Source organism: Gossypium arboreum, chromosome 3 (genome assembly GCF_025698485.1).
Source record: "Gossypium arboreum isolate Shixiya-1 chromosome 3, ASM2569848v2, whole genome shotgun sequence".
Lineage (NCBI taxonomy): Eukaryota > Viridiplantae > Streptophyta > Magnoliopsida > Malvales > Malvaceae > Gossypium > Gossypium arboreum.
Window position 1 is genome coordinate 72,067,146 of NC_069072.1, and position 19,361 is coordinate 72,086,506.

At 32.8% G+C, this 19,361-nt stretch overlaps 1 protein-coding gene across 3 annotated transcripts; it reads right to left on the reverse strand.

Annotated features, from left to right (window-relative positions):
* Positions 1-3,438: 3,438 nt before the first annotated feature.
* Positions 3,439-19,251, reverse strand: LOC108475991 (uncharacterized). 3 transcript variants are annotated; one of them, XM_017778023.2, is made up of 13 exons: positions 18,935-19,249; positions 18,356-18,410; positions 17,755-18,026; positions 17,595-17,669; positions 17,445-17,503; positions 17,188-17,323; positions 16,855-16,951; positions 16,681-16,747; positions 16,239-16,337; positions 15,472-15,561; positions 12,136-12,290; positions 4,164-4,265; positions 3,439-4,070 (listed from the first exon to the last, which is right to left on the reverse strand). In XM_017778023.2, the coding sequence occupies exons 3-13, from the start codon at positions 18,005-18,007 to the stop codon at positions 3,923-3,925; spliced, it is 1,281 nt and encodes a 426-aa protein (XP_017633512.1). In that variant the 5' UTR covers positions 18,008-18,026; positions 18,356-18,410; positions 18,935-19,249; the 3' UTR covers positions 3,439-3,922. The 3 variants fall into 3 exon arrangements, with proteins under 3 accessions (XP_017633512.1, XP_017633513.1, XP_052881703.1); XM_017778024.2 differs by lacking the exon at positions 18,935-19,249 and adding an exon at positions 18,539-18,910; XM_053025743.1 differs by lacking the exon at positions 18,356-18,410 and having other exon boundaries at positions 18,935-19,251.
* Positions 19,252-19,361: the final 110 nt, after the last annotated feature.

The following is a 19,361-nucleotide window of genomic DNA, read 5'->3' on the forward strand; positions in this document are numbered from 1 at the left end:
ATTAGTATATGTTTTTGAGAAATGGTGTCAAATGATGGCATTTGGTTGGTTTAGATAACATTTAGACAACTTGTAATATTTGAACTCATATTGAGTGATTATTATTTTGAGTTGATGAATGCTTAATCTTAGTAAGATAAAGGTTATATGAAATTGAGTATTTGATGGTGGTTGCACATGTATCATTTGGATGACATATTTTAGTAGTCCTTGGCATGGCTATGATGATATTAAGGATTGATGTTATAAATGGGAATGGATGAAAAGGTTATAATAAAAATAATCATGTGAATTAGTGTTTATATGATGTATGAATATATTGAATGAGTATGGAAATTGGTGATTTGAAATATATGCATGTTTTGTATTGATTTTTGCAGGTTGGTAATGTGCTTACAAGCACAAGTTAAGTTGATGCTAGTTTAGGCATGAAAAACAGACCAAAATACATGATTTTGACCATTTTGGCTTTAAAGTGTCGATACCATAGGTAAAGGTATCAGTACATACTTTTCAATCAAGGTTTTGCAAAACAAAATGTCAAAATGGTATTGATACTAAGGAAAGGTATCGATACCTTAGAGAAAGTATCGGTACTTTAAGCTTAGTATCGATACCACTTGATTTAAATGAAATTCTTTGAAACATTGAAGCTCATACTGGTATCAGCACTTTTATTGGGTATTGATACCTTATCTAGAAATTTTAAAAACGTTGCAATTTGGTCCTAACTCATGTTCGGGTTTACAAAAGAGCTTTTGTAAGCTTTATTAAGGCTCGAATTTAATTGTGCATCATAGTATCTAGGTATTTATGACATGATTGAATATTTGAATGATCTATTTATGGTGTATTTGATGTGACATTTTATCGATGTTACAAAAAGGTCCCTATTGGATATCGGGTTGACTTTAAAGCATTTGTATGCTTGTATAAGATCTAAGAAAGAATATCTATGATATTCAATGTTGTATTATTGTTGATTGCATGATTTATGATGTGAAATGATAATTTTACTATGAATTTTTTTTGTAGTTGCTTCGACAACGAATGTAGCATCCCAATGCTTGGAATCGACAATCGGGTCGGATAAAGGGGTGTTACAGTATCATCTTTTGAAATATCTAGTTGAGTTGACCTGTACTTGCTAGTAAAAGTTAGTTTTTGGTATCCTTTTGGTGAATTGAGATAATTATACAAGTGTTTTGTAATCAAATTATATATATATGTGTGTGTAATAGTGTGGTTAATGGTTGTGTTGATATGCAAGGGACCTTTTATATGATGTATTTGGTGCTTCATGTTTTGCTTGCATAACAAGTAAATTAGTTTTGGGTGATTTAGTTCAATAAGTTATGGTCATGTTGATGCCTAAGTTGTTTGAATATGCTTGGATGAGTCTAAGAGATGTTTGAACTTGGAATTATGATATAATAAGTTTTACAATGGACTGGTCATTGTCAAGAAATGTCGAGATTGAATTTTGATGATTATGTAGGCATTTTCGTGACCACAACAACCTCATACTTACGACAACAAAGGTTCTATCTAATTTTTTTTTCAAACAGTGAGCCCATTGTTGTGACTGAGCTTCTTTGGTTGTTGCGACAATGGCTGAAAACATGAATTTCTTGGTTGAAACAGTTTTGCTCTTGTCGCGACAAGACCACGTTGTGGTCACAAAAAGGACCCCTTTTTGTTCCACTTAAAAATTTCAAACTATTTTTACTCATTTGACTCCCATATGCTACTGGAGGTTCGCAACTGCTTTCGTAAGCACGATTAGAACCTGAATGTGTTTCTAAAATGTTTTAAGAAGTTTTAAAAAGTTTGTCACTGAATCTTGGAGTAAACTTTAGTATTTTGTTTGTATCATATTAAAATTTTGAACTATGATATTGTAGTTGCTTCAGCAACGAATGTGACATCTTGCATTCGGACCCGGTGACTGAGTTGGGTGTGGAGTTTCACATAAATCGTCTCTCAAACTCGTATATAAACTTATAAATTCTAAAATCTAATGTTTTAGTAATTATTCACAACTCAAAATCACTAAATCTCTCATCTAAAATCTATCAATAATCTCACAAATATCAACTCCGCTTTCTCATTCTAGAACTCAACCCAACCTTTCACGAATTCTACTCTAATCTCATTAGTTGACTTCTACTATATTAATACTAATCTATAACATAAAATCACTCAATTTCTCATCTAAAGAAATCAAGGAACTCAAGAATCAAAGTTCTCTCCCTACATTAGATAAGATTAATGAGAATGCGAACAAATAGAGAAATTAATTAAAGCAATTGAATGTTGAAAGATTTAGTTGAAATCTTACTTGCCAAACTTGAATAAACGAAATTGGATTAAGAATTGAAGAAGAAAAGATGAAAGAAAATTGAGAGAATTTGATCGTCATATTTGTCGTAAGCTCTCGTGAAAATGAGAGCCTCATAAATCATTCCCTCCTATTCAAAATAACAAATTGGGATTTTTCTTCTAATGGCACATTGGTCAAACTACTTAATAAACCCTCCCATGAATGCTAATCATAATTCTAGTCCTAAGACGTTTAACCCTTCCATTTTGATTTTCTTAAAAAATAATCTATGCCTCAAATCCCTAACTCTTTAATTCTATCTAATTGAAAGAAATTTAACCTTGAAATTAAATTATACTAAGTTATAAGAATAACCCAAAAACTTTTCCAAGAATACATCTTAGTTTTACTTCACGGAATGACTCAAATTTCTAAATTTCGGAAAAACTCAAAAACTATTCTAAGAATACATCTTAGTTTTACTTCAAGGAATGACTCAAATTTCCAAATTTCGGAGAAATTTTCGAGTCATTACATGGAAAAAATGAAAATGATTAAGTTGCAACAATTTCCCTCATCCATCAAGATACAACAAGGGAAGATATTGCTAGCATACAAGGAGCGACCCTGTTATACAAGAACTCAACAAAGTTTTAACATCGAAAATGAAGATACTTGGATGATCCCAACAATCAAATTTGTTTTGATGGAACCACATTATAATGTCAATTCATCTTATACTGGCTAATATTAACCTCTTAGATATATATTAATAGACAGATATACGGTCATCACTCGGGAGTGAGAACATTTGCCCAAAAGGAGGTCCTGCGCTAATGTTATTATTGACCTACTCCTCAAAAAGACGCACTATATCTAGTCATGAAGTGTGAGCCCTGCCAGAAACTCTCATCCTTCTCCAGCCAATTAACCCTCCAATTTTGCTACTCGAGGTAGAGACATTTTGGGCCCTTTTCCTTTAGCAATTGACCCTCTATCCACATTTACCCTTTAATAGTAATAATGAAGGAAATTGGATTGTTGTCTTGTATAGATTCCTTAGGCAAACTTCTAATACGGGTGCATAATACAACAACTTTATATACTTCTAATACTTTGTTTAACGGAAATTTAGTGCTTAATTCTTTAGGTACTCAAATTGAAGAGATTGTATAATACAAGATTAATGGTATAATTAACGACAATAAATATTACATAACATTGAAGTAAAAAAATAAAAAAGGAAAAAATAATCAAAAAAGAAAAAGAAAAAGGAAAGGGAATATAAAGAAACGATAGAACAATTGCACTTTTGCGATCAAACAATTTACACGCAATATGTGCTTCATGAAGGCCTTATAACATCACAGCATATATTTTATTTATGGGGAAAAAAAGATATTTTGAAGCAATGCAACAATAAGAAAAAGAAAAGCTACAAGTGGATGTACCTCATCTATCACACAAACAATCACAGTTGGTGAAGTCCACCTTCAATTCACCTTATCTTAACATGAATATCATCGTTTGTGAATGAACTGAACGGCTCTTGCATCCGCATCTGTATCTCTTTGATACAAATTTACGATTTATCACCTATTATCTTTTATCGTGGTTAACCTGGTTAATGCCAATATGGCTCAACTGTACATTCTCATTCCAGGAGGGATCCGCTGGAGGTAGCTGATATTCATCAGGTTTCAATGCTAGAGCAAAATCTGGCAAAGTTGGAGCCGTCTCCATGATTCTAAAAACATTACCATTGCCCAGGTTATTGTATTTGGCTTATTATGCAAAACTATTTGCCCCCGAATTTGTAATTAGAAACCATAAGACTTACTTTTCATAAGAGTAGAGATCACGGTTTATCCGCACCTTGCTAGAAGTGTCTTTCGGAATTTTCTCGGATAGATACTTCATGGTTCCCCAAAGAGGTGGGTTTCTGCACCAACAATTATTAAAAAGAAAATGCCAACTTTGCCAGTTAAAAGCAAAAATAGAGATCCAAGCCAAACAGAGCAAGCGTATTTGAATTATGGAAATTATGTTGGAACATTATTTTACCATCTCAAGTCCCACCTACGCAGCAAAATAAACATACATCTCTAGTCTATCATTATTGGGAAATTTAAATTAACTATTTGTACTTGATTCCAACGAAAATGAACCAATAAATCTTATTATCTCATAACACCATCATGCTGTCAATTAAACAAATATTCTAAGCACGAGGCAACCCACTTCAGCCAAACCTCAGAAGGCCCAGCACAGAGTTGTACTCCAAAATGCACAGCGTAATGACTTTAGACATGAAATCTAGATGAAGTACATTTAGGCGCAACTTGAAATCAATGAATCGCACACTAAAGATGTTATCTGATAAATCCTCGTTATTGAAATAATTTATTATAAGATGAGAGGATGGGAGATATTTGTCTTTGAATGTTAAAAAATGAGTCCAAAGAAGGAATATGATAAGAGTTCCATTACCAAGTTGACTAAGGCATCCACTAATTTTCAAAATTTTAAAGGCTAAAATATTAAAAGAGCCAATAAACTGTTTCAGTTTTCTTAAAGCCTTATATTTTAATTTGTATCCAAATAAACCCTTATTCTTTGATTTGTATCCAGATAAGCCCATATTTGAAATGAAATTTTGATTAATTTAAGGTTTTATTCAAGTGCAAATTAAAGGTTACAGGTTTATTTAGGCACAATTAAAAGGTAAAAGGGTTTATTCGAGTGTAACAAAAGTATAGGAACTTACCTAGACAAATTGATTTAAGTATAGAAGCTCTTTTGTTATATTACTTTAGCCAATTTTTTTATACCAAAGCATTAACTGGCATCAGATATTAGTGTAAAGTCATAATCTAGTAAGACTACTGAACGTAGCAGTTTATGCATCATTTTATATAATTATTTCTTTTATAATAAAAAGATTGTGATGACAACTAAAGAGATTAGCTTGTGCTACCAATCTTAGGAAGAGTAAGAATTACCAAGGCCAAGTCTTTGGCTCATAGCTTCATATGGAGTGGTAGGATACCTAGATACGATAATTCTAGCGTGCCCAATTCACAAAAGCCTGACCAAAAACTTTTTCAAGGAAAGCCAAGCTAGTGAATTCAAAGATCAGCCAGAAACAATCAATGAATTGTTTCAGTGATGTCATTTGACCAACCAAAATATATGATTTACTAGGAAGAAACTACTAGGTTCGCCAATAATGTAACTAATTGGTTCTATGGGAAAATTTATGATGACACTAAGTGCAGTTTAGGAGGATCCTTGTCATAAAGCTAGTAGGTTTAATCATGGACAAAAAATAACAAGAAGGATGTAAAAGCTTTTACAATGTCATGGGATGGAGAATTTTAATATCTTGAAGAAATTTGAAAGTAAAATATTTTATGTATCATTTCAAATGCTAGTATTTTTAATTATTTTGTTTAGATAAATTACATTAGCAAATATGAATTTCATGAGATAAAAATAATTATAAAATTAATAGTATTTAAAATAAAAATACATCCATTATGGAAAAATATGCAATAAGGGTACCATTAGATTTTAAAAAAATATATTAAAGTTATTAAAATGATATTATGTGGTTTAAGTTTTTATTGTATAACGGGACCATGTAAATTAAATAAAAGGGTTTTCAGAAATTTTGAGAAACTACACCTTTAGGTGAATTTTGAATAAAAAGTTTAAGTTGCTTAACTTCCTTTTGAAATTTCATAGAACTTTTGAATTTTTTCTTTATTTTTACACAAACAAATAAATGTATTTTCAAATTTTATGTTATTTAAATGAAGCTGCAAAAGTGCTTCCTTGCTAAGAGATGACTTAGGAATTTTTCCCAACATATCATTTCTTTATAGTTTGATAGCTATGGTTAGAGGTAGCAATCAAGCCGATTCCAACGGGTTTAGATTGAGTTATTTCGATTCAGGTCTTTTTAGGTTTGGAATTTTTCAGGTCGAGTTCAAGCTTTTCTAGGTTTGGACTTTTCAGGATCATGTTTTTTTTTTGAGTTCAGGCATTTTGAGTCTGGGATTTTTTTAGATTCAGGCTTAGGTTTAGGCTCAGGTTTGTTCTGCATTATAATTCAAATGTTTACATCTCAATATAAATTATTAATTTATCATTATTTTTAAGTAAACTTTTGTTGGAACTTGTGATACAATATTTTTAATTATATTTTATTAAAACTATTATCCCAAATAATAAAAGTTTAAGAACTATTTTTCATTGGATAACAAAAAGGTATATTGATAAAATAATTACTAAATTAAATTAGATAATATGCACTAATATTTAAAAACTTTAAAAGTAAATATTTTAACAATTTAAACATTCATGATAGTTTTATAATTATATCATAGAAACGCATAAATTTTAGCAAACTCTACTTATATCTCTTTGGTGCTACTTATGATAAAAGAAATAATAAAAACGCATAAATTTTAGCAAACTCTACATATATCTCTTTGGTGCTACTTATGATAAAACAAATAATAAAAAAAAGATAATTCTATGGATTTAATAACAATTTACTAGAAATTTTTCATATTATGTTTTTTATTAAATGGATTGCCATTCACGATAAATTTAAAATATATTTTAATCAATTTTCATTATTGATTTGTTTTTTGACAGTCCACAAATGAATTGAATATTTTATATATTAATCAAGATTATGTTGTTCTATTTTTATCATTTCCATTAAAAACCTATTTGATGTATTTTTTGTATTTTAATATTTACATATAATTTGGAATTTCTAATTGTAGTTAGAATTGTAAAATGTATAATTGTAATTTGTCTTCTTTTACCAATAGTTGGGGTAAGAGATGTTGCTTGTCAACGTATAAATATTTCTTATATTTGAATCATCTAAGCTAAGAATTAAATGATCCAATGTAAATTTATGTTACAAGAATCTTAAGCTAAAATAATGCAAATGAAAACGAACCAAAAGCTAAAATAAATAATGCAAATAAAAAGCAATAAGAGAACATAAAGCTTTTTTGCTTATGTGTGACAGTGGTAATCTCATTTCCACAAAAATTACTATTTTATTATATATAAAATATATAATTGTTTTATTTTTAGTGTTAAATTTGGGTTTAATTTTTTGGGGTTTGAGGCTTTTCAAGTTCGGGTTCGAGCTTTTCTAGGTACAGGCCTGTTAGGGTCTATTTTTTGGGGCTCATTTTGCCGCCTCTAATTATGGTCAATCCAAGGGCATCTCATTGTTAGAATTTATGAATAGTATCACCGCTGAGAAGGGCAATCTCAATTTAGAACTCAAGGATGGGAGCACTGCTAAGAATAAGAAATTTTTGCCTTCAATACCAACAGTCCTTGAGCCTAATTGGCCCAACCAGGGCAACAAGAATAATAATTAGGGTAGAGCTACCAAACAATGTCATCAAATTGACTTTATGTGATACGACCAAGAAAATTTTTCAACTTAAAAATCTTATTGAATGTCTATAAATTTTTCACTACAGCTTTCGTTTAAAGCACCAATATAGCTTCCACTTTTATAGCTCCCCAAAACTCAAACTTTTTGCAAATAATGTTTTGAACAGCTTCTGTTTTTTGGAGAAGAGAAAGCTGGTAGCTACCAGTTCTAACCGGTTAGTGGTTATTCAATTAAGTGTTTTCCAAGCAATACCAAAGATCACACAATTTCACATGATCCAGAACAAGCTTAACTTCTGAAGCAGGGCATTGAGGAATGAAATATTGGAACTTTGATTATCAGAGGAAGATTACTTTTGAAAGGACACACCAGTGAGGCAAGAACCATATTAATGGATAAGAGGATGATGTTGGATATGTAAAAGAAAAAAGAAAGTGCACCTACAAGATGTGGATAACTTGTTTGCACAGTGTGCTATCTATTCAAAGGTCTATTGGGGGGAATTAGTTGATGCTTGTGATTTGAAATTAGTGGTTTCTGTTTTGATCATTTCCCATTAAGTAACTAGCCCCAAATTCTGACTGATTTAATTCTCCCACATGACACTTCTCTTGTTGATCCAGGGAAATTCGTTACCAAATGTGCTGGGATTAAAGAGGAAAGTGTTGTGAATTATATGGATTTTAAATTTACTACAAGATGTGCATCAAGGGACTAACAGACTTTGCTACTAATAAGGTACTCTTTTGCATCGCTCTATTGTAGATAATAAAATACCTCACTGGGGAGCTGGGCCCCCATTTGTCAGATGAATATTTTTCTTAAAGCCTTTTGCTCTTTTCCTTGTCTTACTATAGGCACTCAAGTAATGAAAATGACTCTTGGTAACGAGATTGTTGCTTTGCATCTTATAAACTATTAGGAAAAAAACCTTAAGTCTAGTGTCACAGGCCGCGCATCAAAGCCAGTGACGAGTGCACACAGAGCATCTCATGACGGTGAATTAATTAAATTGGGTTCAATTGATCCACTTGAACTGGTCCAATTCGTGGAACACATGGTGAAGCCCATCTACTTGAAGCCTTGGTGGCCTAGTGAAACACTCCAGTAAAACTAGAGTTACCATGGTTAATGTAAATCCTAAGAGATAAAACTGTATAGAGTTTAAATCTCTTAAGACTCTCATCTTATAGATAAGCAGTAATATCAGTCATTGATGTAATTCAATCTACACCATTGGATCTGAGGGAACTCAACTATAAATAGAGTTTTTCCCCTCATTTTTAATCACTTCATCCCTTGTATATCATTCAAAGTTAAAAGAATATTTGAGAGAATTTACTCAAATACTTGGTGTGCTATTATTTCTTGTGCTTTTTTTTATTTGATTTAAATCCTTTTGTCTTTCCGAGTTGCTTCTACTTTATCTCGGTGCTTTAGCCTTTTTGAATTCTCATTTTCAAGAGTAAGATTGACTTAGGCGGATTTAAAGTAAAGAAATCACCTATAACCGCGCGGTTTGCTAAACTAAAGTTCTAGCCTCATGACACTAGTTGAACAAATGGGGTCTCAATTCCCTCTCCAACTAATAGAACCATCTGGTCCAATTAAAGGATAGTGTTATGCTTAAAAACGGATATCAATATTAAATAAATATTTAATGCTGCAAATACTTAAATATTTACATAGGTCAATGGTATAATGATGACTTCAGAATTCTCTCCCTCTCAATTTTTCCTTAGTTTCCTATATTTCTTCCTTCACCTTAGCCCTTGATTTTCCTCTTTGTTTCTCCTTTCTCCGTTATTTCTAATCTCATCACCCCAAAACTTTGTTCATTGACATCAAGAATAGTTCATGGCAACAATATACAATTATAGCACCTAATATGGTATTTTTGTGCCAATTGTAGGAGCAGGTAAAACATTAAGTATTAATAATGAGAAGGGAAGACTTTTAATGGGTTTTTTTTATGACCAACTCAATAACTACTAACGAGCAGCAGCAACATTATAGGGCTTAGAATGGCCAGGAATGAGCATGAACTTTTAACCCCTACATAGACGATAGGATTGTAGTTGCATAGCAACCTTTTTATTCATTTCATGTTCTTACAAGCCTAAGATTACCTTTTTTTTTTTGGTAATGTACAATTAAAGGGTTAGTACTCACACACCCATGGTAAGGACATACCCACACCACACACAGACTGCCCAAATAAAAGCCTACCACTTGCTCCCCCAAGGTTCAAACCCATGTGGGTTTTATTGGTGAACAGCCCTTGGCCACCAAAACAACCATAGGAGTTCACAAGCCTAAGATTACCTAAGTGGGATGACCTAAGAACATAGTTAGAGGCTTCAAAAAATTCAGAAAAGCTGAAGAATAAATTATGCAGATTTATCATGGAGGACAGAAAACATAGAGTATGGATGTTTTATCCTCACATATATAATAAAATTATGGCGTTTGGTTCATGTAATGTAAGTTACCTCTGATAATAGGATTATAGGAATATAAATTACATAGCACATTACAGGGTATGTTATATTACCTTATTTGGTTCATTTGACTAAAATGTAAAATTTAGTTATTCAATAGACAGAATGTAAAAATTACTAAAACACATTTTACTAAATTCTCCTCATAGAATTTGCATTTTTTTATATTTTCTACTACACAAAAGTAGAAGATTATAGTATTTTATTTTATTGATAAATGAAAGTATTTATGGGGTAAATTAATTTCATATCAATTGGAATTGAAGGAAAATAATAAGTAGCCAGGCTTCTCTTTTGACTAAAGTGATGAGGAAAGAGAATTAAAATATATATTTTATTAAAACAAGTTATTTGTTATAATTTGAGGTAAAATTTAGTCGAAATGATAAAGCAAATGATAAAATTGTTATAAAAGAAGCATTTCAATTGGAATGTAATAGACAAAATGTAACATAATGCACAAAATATTAATTCTTCTCAACTAATAATAAATATATATAATTGAAATGTTACTTGAAAAATATATTAAAGGACCAGACAATTTGGTTCATTAGTTTTTATTATTACTTTGTTTTCGTTTAAGTCAAATGAATTAAAGTCATTAAAAATGAAGGTAAAATTGTAAAAAATCTCAGGTTACGAAAGTAATATAGATTACCAAGGAAGAGGTGTAGTATTGAGATTACCTCCTATATTTTGGGATCTTAATACTATTGGAATTTTACGATTATTGGATCAAGGTAACCTTCGAAATCTAAATGAAAGAATATCATTCTGAAATCTTATACTACCCTCGGAATGTGAGATTACTTGAACCAAATGTCTTCTGAGAGAATTTTCACCAAAAATTTTCATTGGCACCACCAACACCTCCAAAGGATGAGATTTTTAGGTTAAAGTGACAAAAAGGATGCCAGAAGTACTAGTCTAGAGCACAAAACAATCTAGTGGTAGGGGTGCCAGTGCCCCCACACCATGATTTGGTTTCTGGAAGTGAAAAAAAAAAAAAAAAGAGAGAGAGAAGCAAAAAACGAAAATGGAGAAGAAAATTTCTTTTGAAAAAAATACAGAAACAAAATGCAATTTTATGAAATATTATTATAATTTACTAGTATCATTCTACAAGAAATTATGATTGCTTTTATGCAAGGATAAATTATTTGTTACGGTTGCCTTTCTGGGCAAGACAAGGAAGTCAAAGGCACCAAAAATGGACAGAAGACAAATAAGTTTGTTTTAATAATATTCCTAATTAGAATAATTAATTTAGCAAGTGTTTTATAGCAATTAAAAGTCCTAAATTATAGTTTCTTATTCTAAAAGTTAATTTTAATTTCTTAACAAGAATAAAACTCTATGTAACCACTATTTAAGGGGGCAAGTCTTAGTAATAAAATAAGACAGAAAATTATTCCAATTTATAGAAGTTTAAGATCTTCCCTTCCTGACGAGTCTAAGGTTAGGAACTTCCTTTGACGAGTTCCAAGGTTAGGAACTCCCTTCAACAGTTCAATTCTTCACAAGGTAGGAAATGCTACAAGGATAGGGCTTTATCAATCAAAATAGGTTTTCTTGTGAATTATCCAGTGACTCAATCCATAACCCATGGCCATAACATTAGTCTTTTAAATTCACTAAAACCCTAGTCATTGAACTAACCGAACATAAAATTAATATAATACTCCGACAATGTCTTGTTTGGATGAACCAAAATTGATAATAACTATTTTATACCACTAATCCATTCTATTACGTGAACCAAACACGCTGATAGTGGATAAATGTCAGACCGCAAAAAGCCAATTAGCAATCCAAAAGCTAAAGGGTGAATGGAAGAAAAAATGTAAATCCAGAGATGATCCAATATAAGTTACCTGGATAAAGGATGAGCTGCATTAAATACCTCACAAGCCCTTTTACTTTCTTTGAAATATTCATCAGCAGCTTGCAAAGCAGCTACAGCCATACCATGAGATTTCTCTGTATTTCCCTCATCAAGAATCAAACCATGATAATAATATGCTGCAGCCTGTGTTTGTATAAATCAACAAATATAATTAAATAACTACCGCAAGCCAGGAAATGAAACCTCAAGAGAGTCATAATTACTAGCATCATATATTAGTAGAAAAAAAAACATGTTGCGTGCATCATTACTGTCTAACAAGATGGTTTCATACAGAAAGGTCAGCACAAACCTACAAAAATAGAAGTGAACAAAAGAGATTTTGCATGTATAATCCATCTATGGCTCCTTGACTGGCTGAAATCCAAGTAAAAAAGAAGAGAAAAAGTTTTCAAAATTCATTCCATTTATCTTATAGTTAGTAGCTGAATCTGAAGTAGGCTCATTAAGATTGTCACTGTCAGTTCTTCAAAGGAAAAAAGAAAAAAGAATTCTACTTTAAGGAAAGAGAGATTTACGTCAATTAGGTAAAAGATTCATAAATTGCATTATTGAGACATCAGCCTTTGCATCTACATAAAGCATTACACATTTCAAATATTTCAGATGGTAAGCGCACAGTAAGCATAACAAAATAGTGATACTTTTCCTAGAGTCGAATTTCAGAATCTTTACATAATTTTACTCCTCGGTAGAATTCAATTAAAGTAGATAAAATTTTGAAATTTTCAGTTTCTATTGAATTACTTCCTAAATGCCAACGTAAAGTTTGCACACAATAACCATATTTCAAACTCAAAAGCTCATTTCACATCGAAATTTAGAAAGACAGAAGAACCCTACTCATCATCAGGATAAGCGTCCCCAAAGTAAAATGTACGCCTCATTTTATTATTGTGATACAGAAGTAACATCATAAAAGAAATTTGATCTCAGAAAGAATAAATTTGAACTATTTAGGTACAATCCTAATAGCTAATAGATAAGACCCAAAGTTGACATGACCAATCCCTTCTACAGAAACAAGTCATCATACAGATATAGGCACCATGCCTGAGAATGTCTTGTGCAGTAGAAATACAAAGTTAATAGTTATGTTTACTCAAAGGTGTAGCATCCAAGAATCCCTATACAGCTAGCTATAGGGTCTTAAAAGAGAAAAAGGAGCAGAAATTCATCATCCCTGGTAGAGGGTTAAGATTTTTCGTTTTACTATATTAGTTGTGAAATAATTCTGCAAGGTTAAAAATGATGTTATTATTGGGTCTTGAATACAAAACAAAATTGTAGAGGCATACCACTCAGCCAAAAGAAAATAATAAAGAATTATTCAAATATACATGCTCAGTTAATGAAAATTTGGCTCAAACTATGCAAACCAAATGGCAGTGTATGGATGTTTCTTTCTTTCTTCCCACTAAACACTACTGCTACTATTGCACCCCAAAATGGCATTTTTTCCTACTTGTCATTTGTTTCAATTTCCATGTTCCTCACTTTTCCTCTTTCACAGTCACTTAGGGCCACTTTGGCAATGCTTCTAAGAAGCATTTTTGGGACAAAAAGCACTTTTAAGATAAAAGCATTCCTAAACAAGACGCTTTTAAGAGAAAAAGTTCTTTTCAAAAGCCCAAAATTGTCCCAAAAGCGCTTTTCCAAAAGCAGAAAATTTTAGCTTTCCTCAAAAGCGTTTTTTGTCCCAAAAGTGCTTCTTAGAAGCATTGCTAAACTAAGCCTTAATGCAGTCCAAAATCTGTCCATCACAGTTCTCCCATAATAATGTGCCACTCACTCTTTATTCATCATGCTGATGCCCTTGTCTAATTTGTTGGCTAATCTCTTTCTTATCTAGAAGAGAAATATAGTTTGTGAAATCGAGTGTGAGAGAGAGGAAGAAAGAAGAAGAAGAAACAAGGCTGCTTCGGTTACAGCTTACTGTTAGGCTGTAACAGCCATGAGAAAGTAGAGGAAAAGAGAGAAGAATTCTGAAAAATATTTCCTTGCATCTATACATTATGTTACATAACCTATTTACACTAGTAACTAGATATACAAATAAGGAAATTCAAAGATATGATACAATAGATCCTAGAGATACTATCATAACAATTTACTATCACAACGCTCCCCCTCAAGCTGGAGCATACAAATCATAGGCTCCTAGCTTGTTACATGTATATTCGATGCAAGGGTTTTTAAGAGCTTTAGTTAAAACATCTGCTAACTGATCATTTGTAAGAGATAAATCCAGACTCAATCTTTTGCTTTATAAAATGGCAATCAATCTCCATGTTTGGTTCTTTCATAAAACACTGGATTCGAGGCAATATGCAATGCTGCTTGGTTATCACATATTAACTTCATTGGGCTGACAGTTTCTTGTTCCAACTCTTGAAGTAATTGTTTTAACTAAATTAGCTCACAAGCAACTAGAGTCATAGCCCGATATTCAGCTTCTGCATTAGATCTCGCTGTATCTTGTTTCTTACTCTTCCATGATATTAGATTGCCTCCAAAGAGATCACAGTATCCATAGCAAGGGAGAGAGAAAATTAATTAAAAATAGAAATCGAGGTTGAATAAGTATGGGGACAGCACCACCGTAGATGGATGGACGACAGGAAGATTCATGGAGGAAAGCAGTGGCTGGAGGGGTGGCCCACACACCCTCACGTGTCGGCGCATGGGAGTAGGGTAGGAAAAATAGGATGGAGCATGTGGCCCACTCGCATGGCTTCCGGTGGCCCTTTTTTGGTTGAAGGGTTGACACAGGCTGGGCTTTATAATGTAAGGGGCGGTGAGACTCGGTTGGCTCTGATACCATGTAAAATCGAGAGTGAGAGAGAGAGAGAGAGGAAGAAGAAGAAGAAGAAGAAGAAGAAGAAGAAACAAGGCTGCTTCTGTTACAACTTACTGTTTTTGCTATTACAGCCGTAAAAAAGAAGAGGAAAAGAGAGAGAAAAGAGAAAAGAATTCTTAAAAATATTTCCTTGCATCTATGCATTATGTTACATGACCTATTTATACTAGTAACTAGATATACAAATAAAGAAAGTCAAAGATATGATACAATAAATCCTAGAGATACTATCATAACTGATTACTATCATAACATAGTTCATGCAGCTAGAAAGTCCAGTAAATATCCCTTTAATTGAAATTGCTACATCAAGTACATATTGTTTATTATTTCTTCAAATACCATAAACCAATATTTGAGTTTAAGAATCATTAGGAGAGTAACATAACCATGCTTTAATTCTCATGACTAAAAAAATAGAGAAAGAAAATAAAGGTTAAGTACCTTAGCTTCAATGTATTTCCATTTTATAAAAAGCCGATGCTTTTCACCCCATCCATTTGATAGTGGAAGATTCATAATATTATCTTGAGCCTGTTAAGAAATGGCAAAAAATATCAGTATACGTTTGAAAATCACTAACTACACTTTTATGAATACATTGAGACAAGATGAATGATTCAGGAAAGGCTTAGAGAAGAATGAAGACAAACCACAGTTTTCTTCTGCTGAATAAGTAAAATTTCAAAAACTTCGTTACCGAACTATGATAAAAAAAAATGCCATGAGAAAAGTCATTAAGTGGCAAAAGTTGTGAGTGAGATGTGGTTATTAGGAGACCCTTAATCACATTTATACTACACTTGAAGTAGAGTATAATACAAGGCCTACACACAAACAACAATATATGATGTTGGAATACAGATTGGGCCAAGCGGACCCAAACCCATTCATTCATCCACATGAGAGGATCAAAAACTTAGGACTTCTAGTGTGAAAATTTGTTGGCAACGCTAGTAGATGCTCAATACCAAGTAGGATAAAGAAGTCATTCAAGTGTAGCTCCAGAACTAGATCCTTGGAGATTCATTAAGTGAATTTTTGGTAAACTGATTGCATGAATTAGATTGGCACTGGAATGGGTAATCCTAAACCTATTGATTTGCCTAAGTATGCAAAGAAAATTGAAAGCAAATTTGATAAAAGCAAGAAGTATAGCTGAATTCAAGGTCAAAACATAAGAAATGAAAAAACAAAAGATGCATTCATACCTGCTGCCAGTATTTTACCATCTCACATGCAAGCCTTCGTTTCACAGCTAGAGTAGCCTTGGTACTATCAATTGCCATTCCAAGTTGGATATCAACACCCTACACCAAAAATAACATTAAACCATGAGACAATAAAAAACTGCCTATGCAAGGTCTATGCCGATTGATTCTTAGACGCACACGGCCACACATTATAAAAACTAAAAAGTATGACTCAAATAAAAATAAGACAAGATTTTGTGCAACAATATTCAGACTGTCAATGAAGTGTTTACAGGAATATAAGAATAATGAAAGAATAGATTTTTGCTCACAAAATGTATTCATACTCATTATAAGAACAAATTCACCAAGTGATATCCTCAAAGTCCACATTTGTAAACTTGATTCACAAGTAACGTAACAGTTCATGCCTACATCAATCAAGAGATTAAGTTAGTACCTGTCCTAATGCCTGCAAACATAGTGCTCGAAGAACTCCTTCTGCTAGGTCTACTGGCAAATTTCTCCTACAACCAAAGTAGAGACCAACGTATTGTTACTAAATTATTATCGCAAGAATTGATTGTGAATATATTAAAGAAAGTTTGACTGCAAGTATATCATCTTTGTACACCTAAGTTCAGATGGCAACTGGGGAAGAACATGTCTGACAGCACAATCCAAGTACCCCGCACCCTTCAAGAAAATATCAATAGAAGCTCGCCTGCTTTCTGTTTATTGAGAGAAAAAGGCAGTCCTCTCTCATTAGGCCCATGGAAAAAATGATTAAGGGCAAAACCAGACTGAAAATCCAAGCTAAGAAGAAAGGGTCAACAGATTTGCCAGTAATCAACCTTTTAAACTTGAAAAACAAAAAGTCTGGAGTAGGAGAATGAAAAACAAAAGCAATAGCAGCCCAAGAGAATAATCAGCATTGAAATTTCTTCTCTTTCTCTTAACAACATACCTTCTGATACTTTTGGTTGATAACCATCAGCAGATGTCCTAGGAAGAAGCAATAAGTTGGCTTGTGATAACAATAACATCGCCATCAAATGCAATACTGACAACACCTCATACCAAGCATTAAACATTGCTGTTTCCTGCCAAAAAAAATTGCTTTGCATCAAATCTTATTCCTCAAAGAGAAGAGCGACCCAATAATATACAACAAAAGAAAATAGAAGGCATGTTGACAATAAGAGCCTAAACCCACAGTCTGACCTCAGCATCATCCTCCTGATTTACCCAAATAAACTGTACTTTATATTGTAGCTGACTCCCTGAATGACAACAATGAACCATAATGTTAGATTCCACCTCATACAGCACATAAACCTTTTCAAGGGAGTGAAATTTAATAATATGTTTCACCATCTGTAACTAATCCCAAAAGCACAGGCAAGTAGTCTTCAAGAGCCTGATGAAGATCTGCCAATGTTGAACCCCCTGAAGACATATTTTCAACTGAAATTTCAGTAAAAATGCTTACTACAATCTGTTTATTAGGAAACCTGGTTAGCCAGCAACAAACCATGCTGTGTAGCAGTTTTCCTCCTTGTTCTTGTAATTGTAGGTGCTTCTTGGCCAGCCATAACAACTATACGAGTTCTCAAGGCAGTAAGGCGTTCCACTAATGTCTTTGACAAGTGACCACCGAGTGATTGAAAGAAATCCACAGACTTGGGAATTCGTAAACCTGGTACATATACAGAAACTTCCCCAATATTTCCTGGCCTCCGCCTATTTCCTCCAGAATCCTTGGGAGTTGAAACCAGACATCCCATATCTTGAGTGTTACTATATCTGTCAATCCAGGCAAATTTAGTCAAATTCTATAATAAACTGACTTATTTCCAGCATGAAAGACAGGAATTTGAATAGTGTAGCCAATATAATCTGATAGATCATAAAAGTAAATGGCATTAAGTTAATGAGCACAGACATATGAAGCAAAAGAATCAGATATGTGCTGCAATACGCAAAGCAACAGAGAAAAAACTAATTAAATGTCCAACCAATAAAGCAGAAGTAGTAGGTAACTCACGAGCACCATCAAAGGACTCTAACTACAAGTCTCCAAAAGATTTTCAACCTTTTTTTTTTTTTTCATACAAAAAAATGCATTTACTCACCTTGTTGTCCCTTATCAGAAGAAGGTGAAGGGATGGGTCAAAAGTCTAGTAGTTTCTGCATCCAACAAAAATACGAAACCTAAAATTATTTTTTTTAGGAGAAAAAGAAAGGAGAGGGAATGAGTAAACAGACCAAAAGCAAGTGAATCACAAGATAGCCATGGGAACTTGACAATTCATCACCTTTTCATATTGCAGTGGAACACAAGTAGCTAACTAGTGGATGGGCTTTCCATTATAACACAATTTTAGAAAGTTTTGCATGCAGAATTCAGAAGAAGAATGTGAAAGTGAAGAGTTATGGGTTCGATGCACAAGCAGCTTTAACAACAACAATAATTAGAGAGCATTATTTGAATTTAGTGAAGATTGCTAATCAAGAAAGCATATCAGAAATTAGAAGTCAAATCAAATGAAAAATTAAAGCTGAAAGCAGAAAGCAGAAAATCATTCATCAAACGGAAAGAAGAGAAAAGAATTCAAAAGTTTTCAATTCAGTGACGGAAAGCAGAAATAGATCAAAGCTGTGGAAAATCAAAAAGGAAAAAGAAAAAAAAGAAAAAGAAGATATATTCTGACCATGCGGCCGAGTCAAACTCCAAAAGTCCAAAGTCCAAACCCTAGCAGTTAGCAGAGTAGCTGGGTAAAAATTCTCATTATTATGCTTTGGCTTATGGATTTGGCAAAGAAAGGAAATGAAAATTGCAATCGTATTCGTAAGGAATTAATTATGAGTGTTATCAAGTTTTGTGATGGGAAACGCCCTGCCGGCCCTTCTAGTGGTACTTTAGAAATTAAAAATGTTAGAATATTATCAAGTAAGGTAGGCCTGGCTCACAGCTATTTCCATTTCAGCTTGCTCACGGTTAATTCCGTTTCAGTCCCAAAAATTATAATTAACTTAGGAATAAAATATTCCTTCTACCTTTGACTTCTGTCTCTTAAGTATTGTTAACCTCTTTCTAAATTTTAATCTTATCTATATCACTCTCCACTTCTCTTATCA

What these genes read in the sequence shown, in the direction of transcription:
- LOC108475991 (XM_053025743.1), bottom strand. Translation starts at nt 18,007, where the DNA reads ATGGGATGTCTGGTTTCAACTCCCAAGGATTCTGGAGGAAATAGGCGG. An exon ending in CAGTTGCCATCTGAACTTAG is followed by an intron (nt 16,748 to 16,854) that starts GTGTACAAAGAT and finishes CTTTGGTTGTAG; the next exon opens with GAGAAATTTGCCAGTAGACC. An exon ending in GGAAATACATTGAAGCTAAG is followed by an intron (nt 12,291 to 15,471) that starts GTACTTAACCTT and finishes ATACAAACACAG; the next exon opens with GCTGCAGCATATTATTATCA.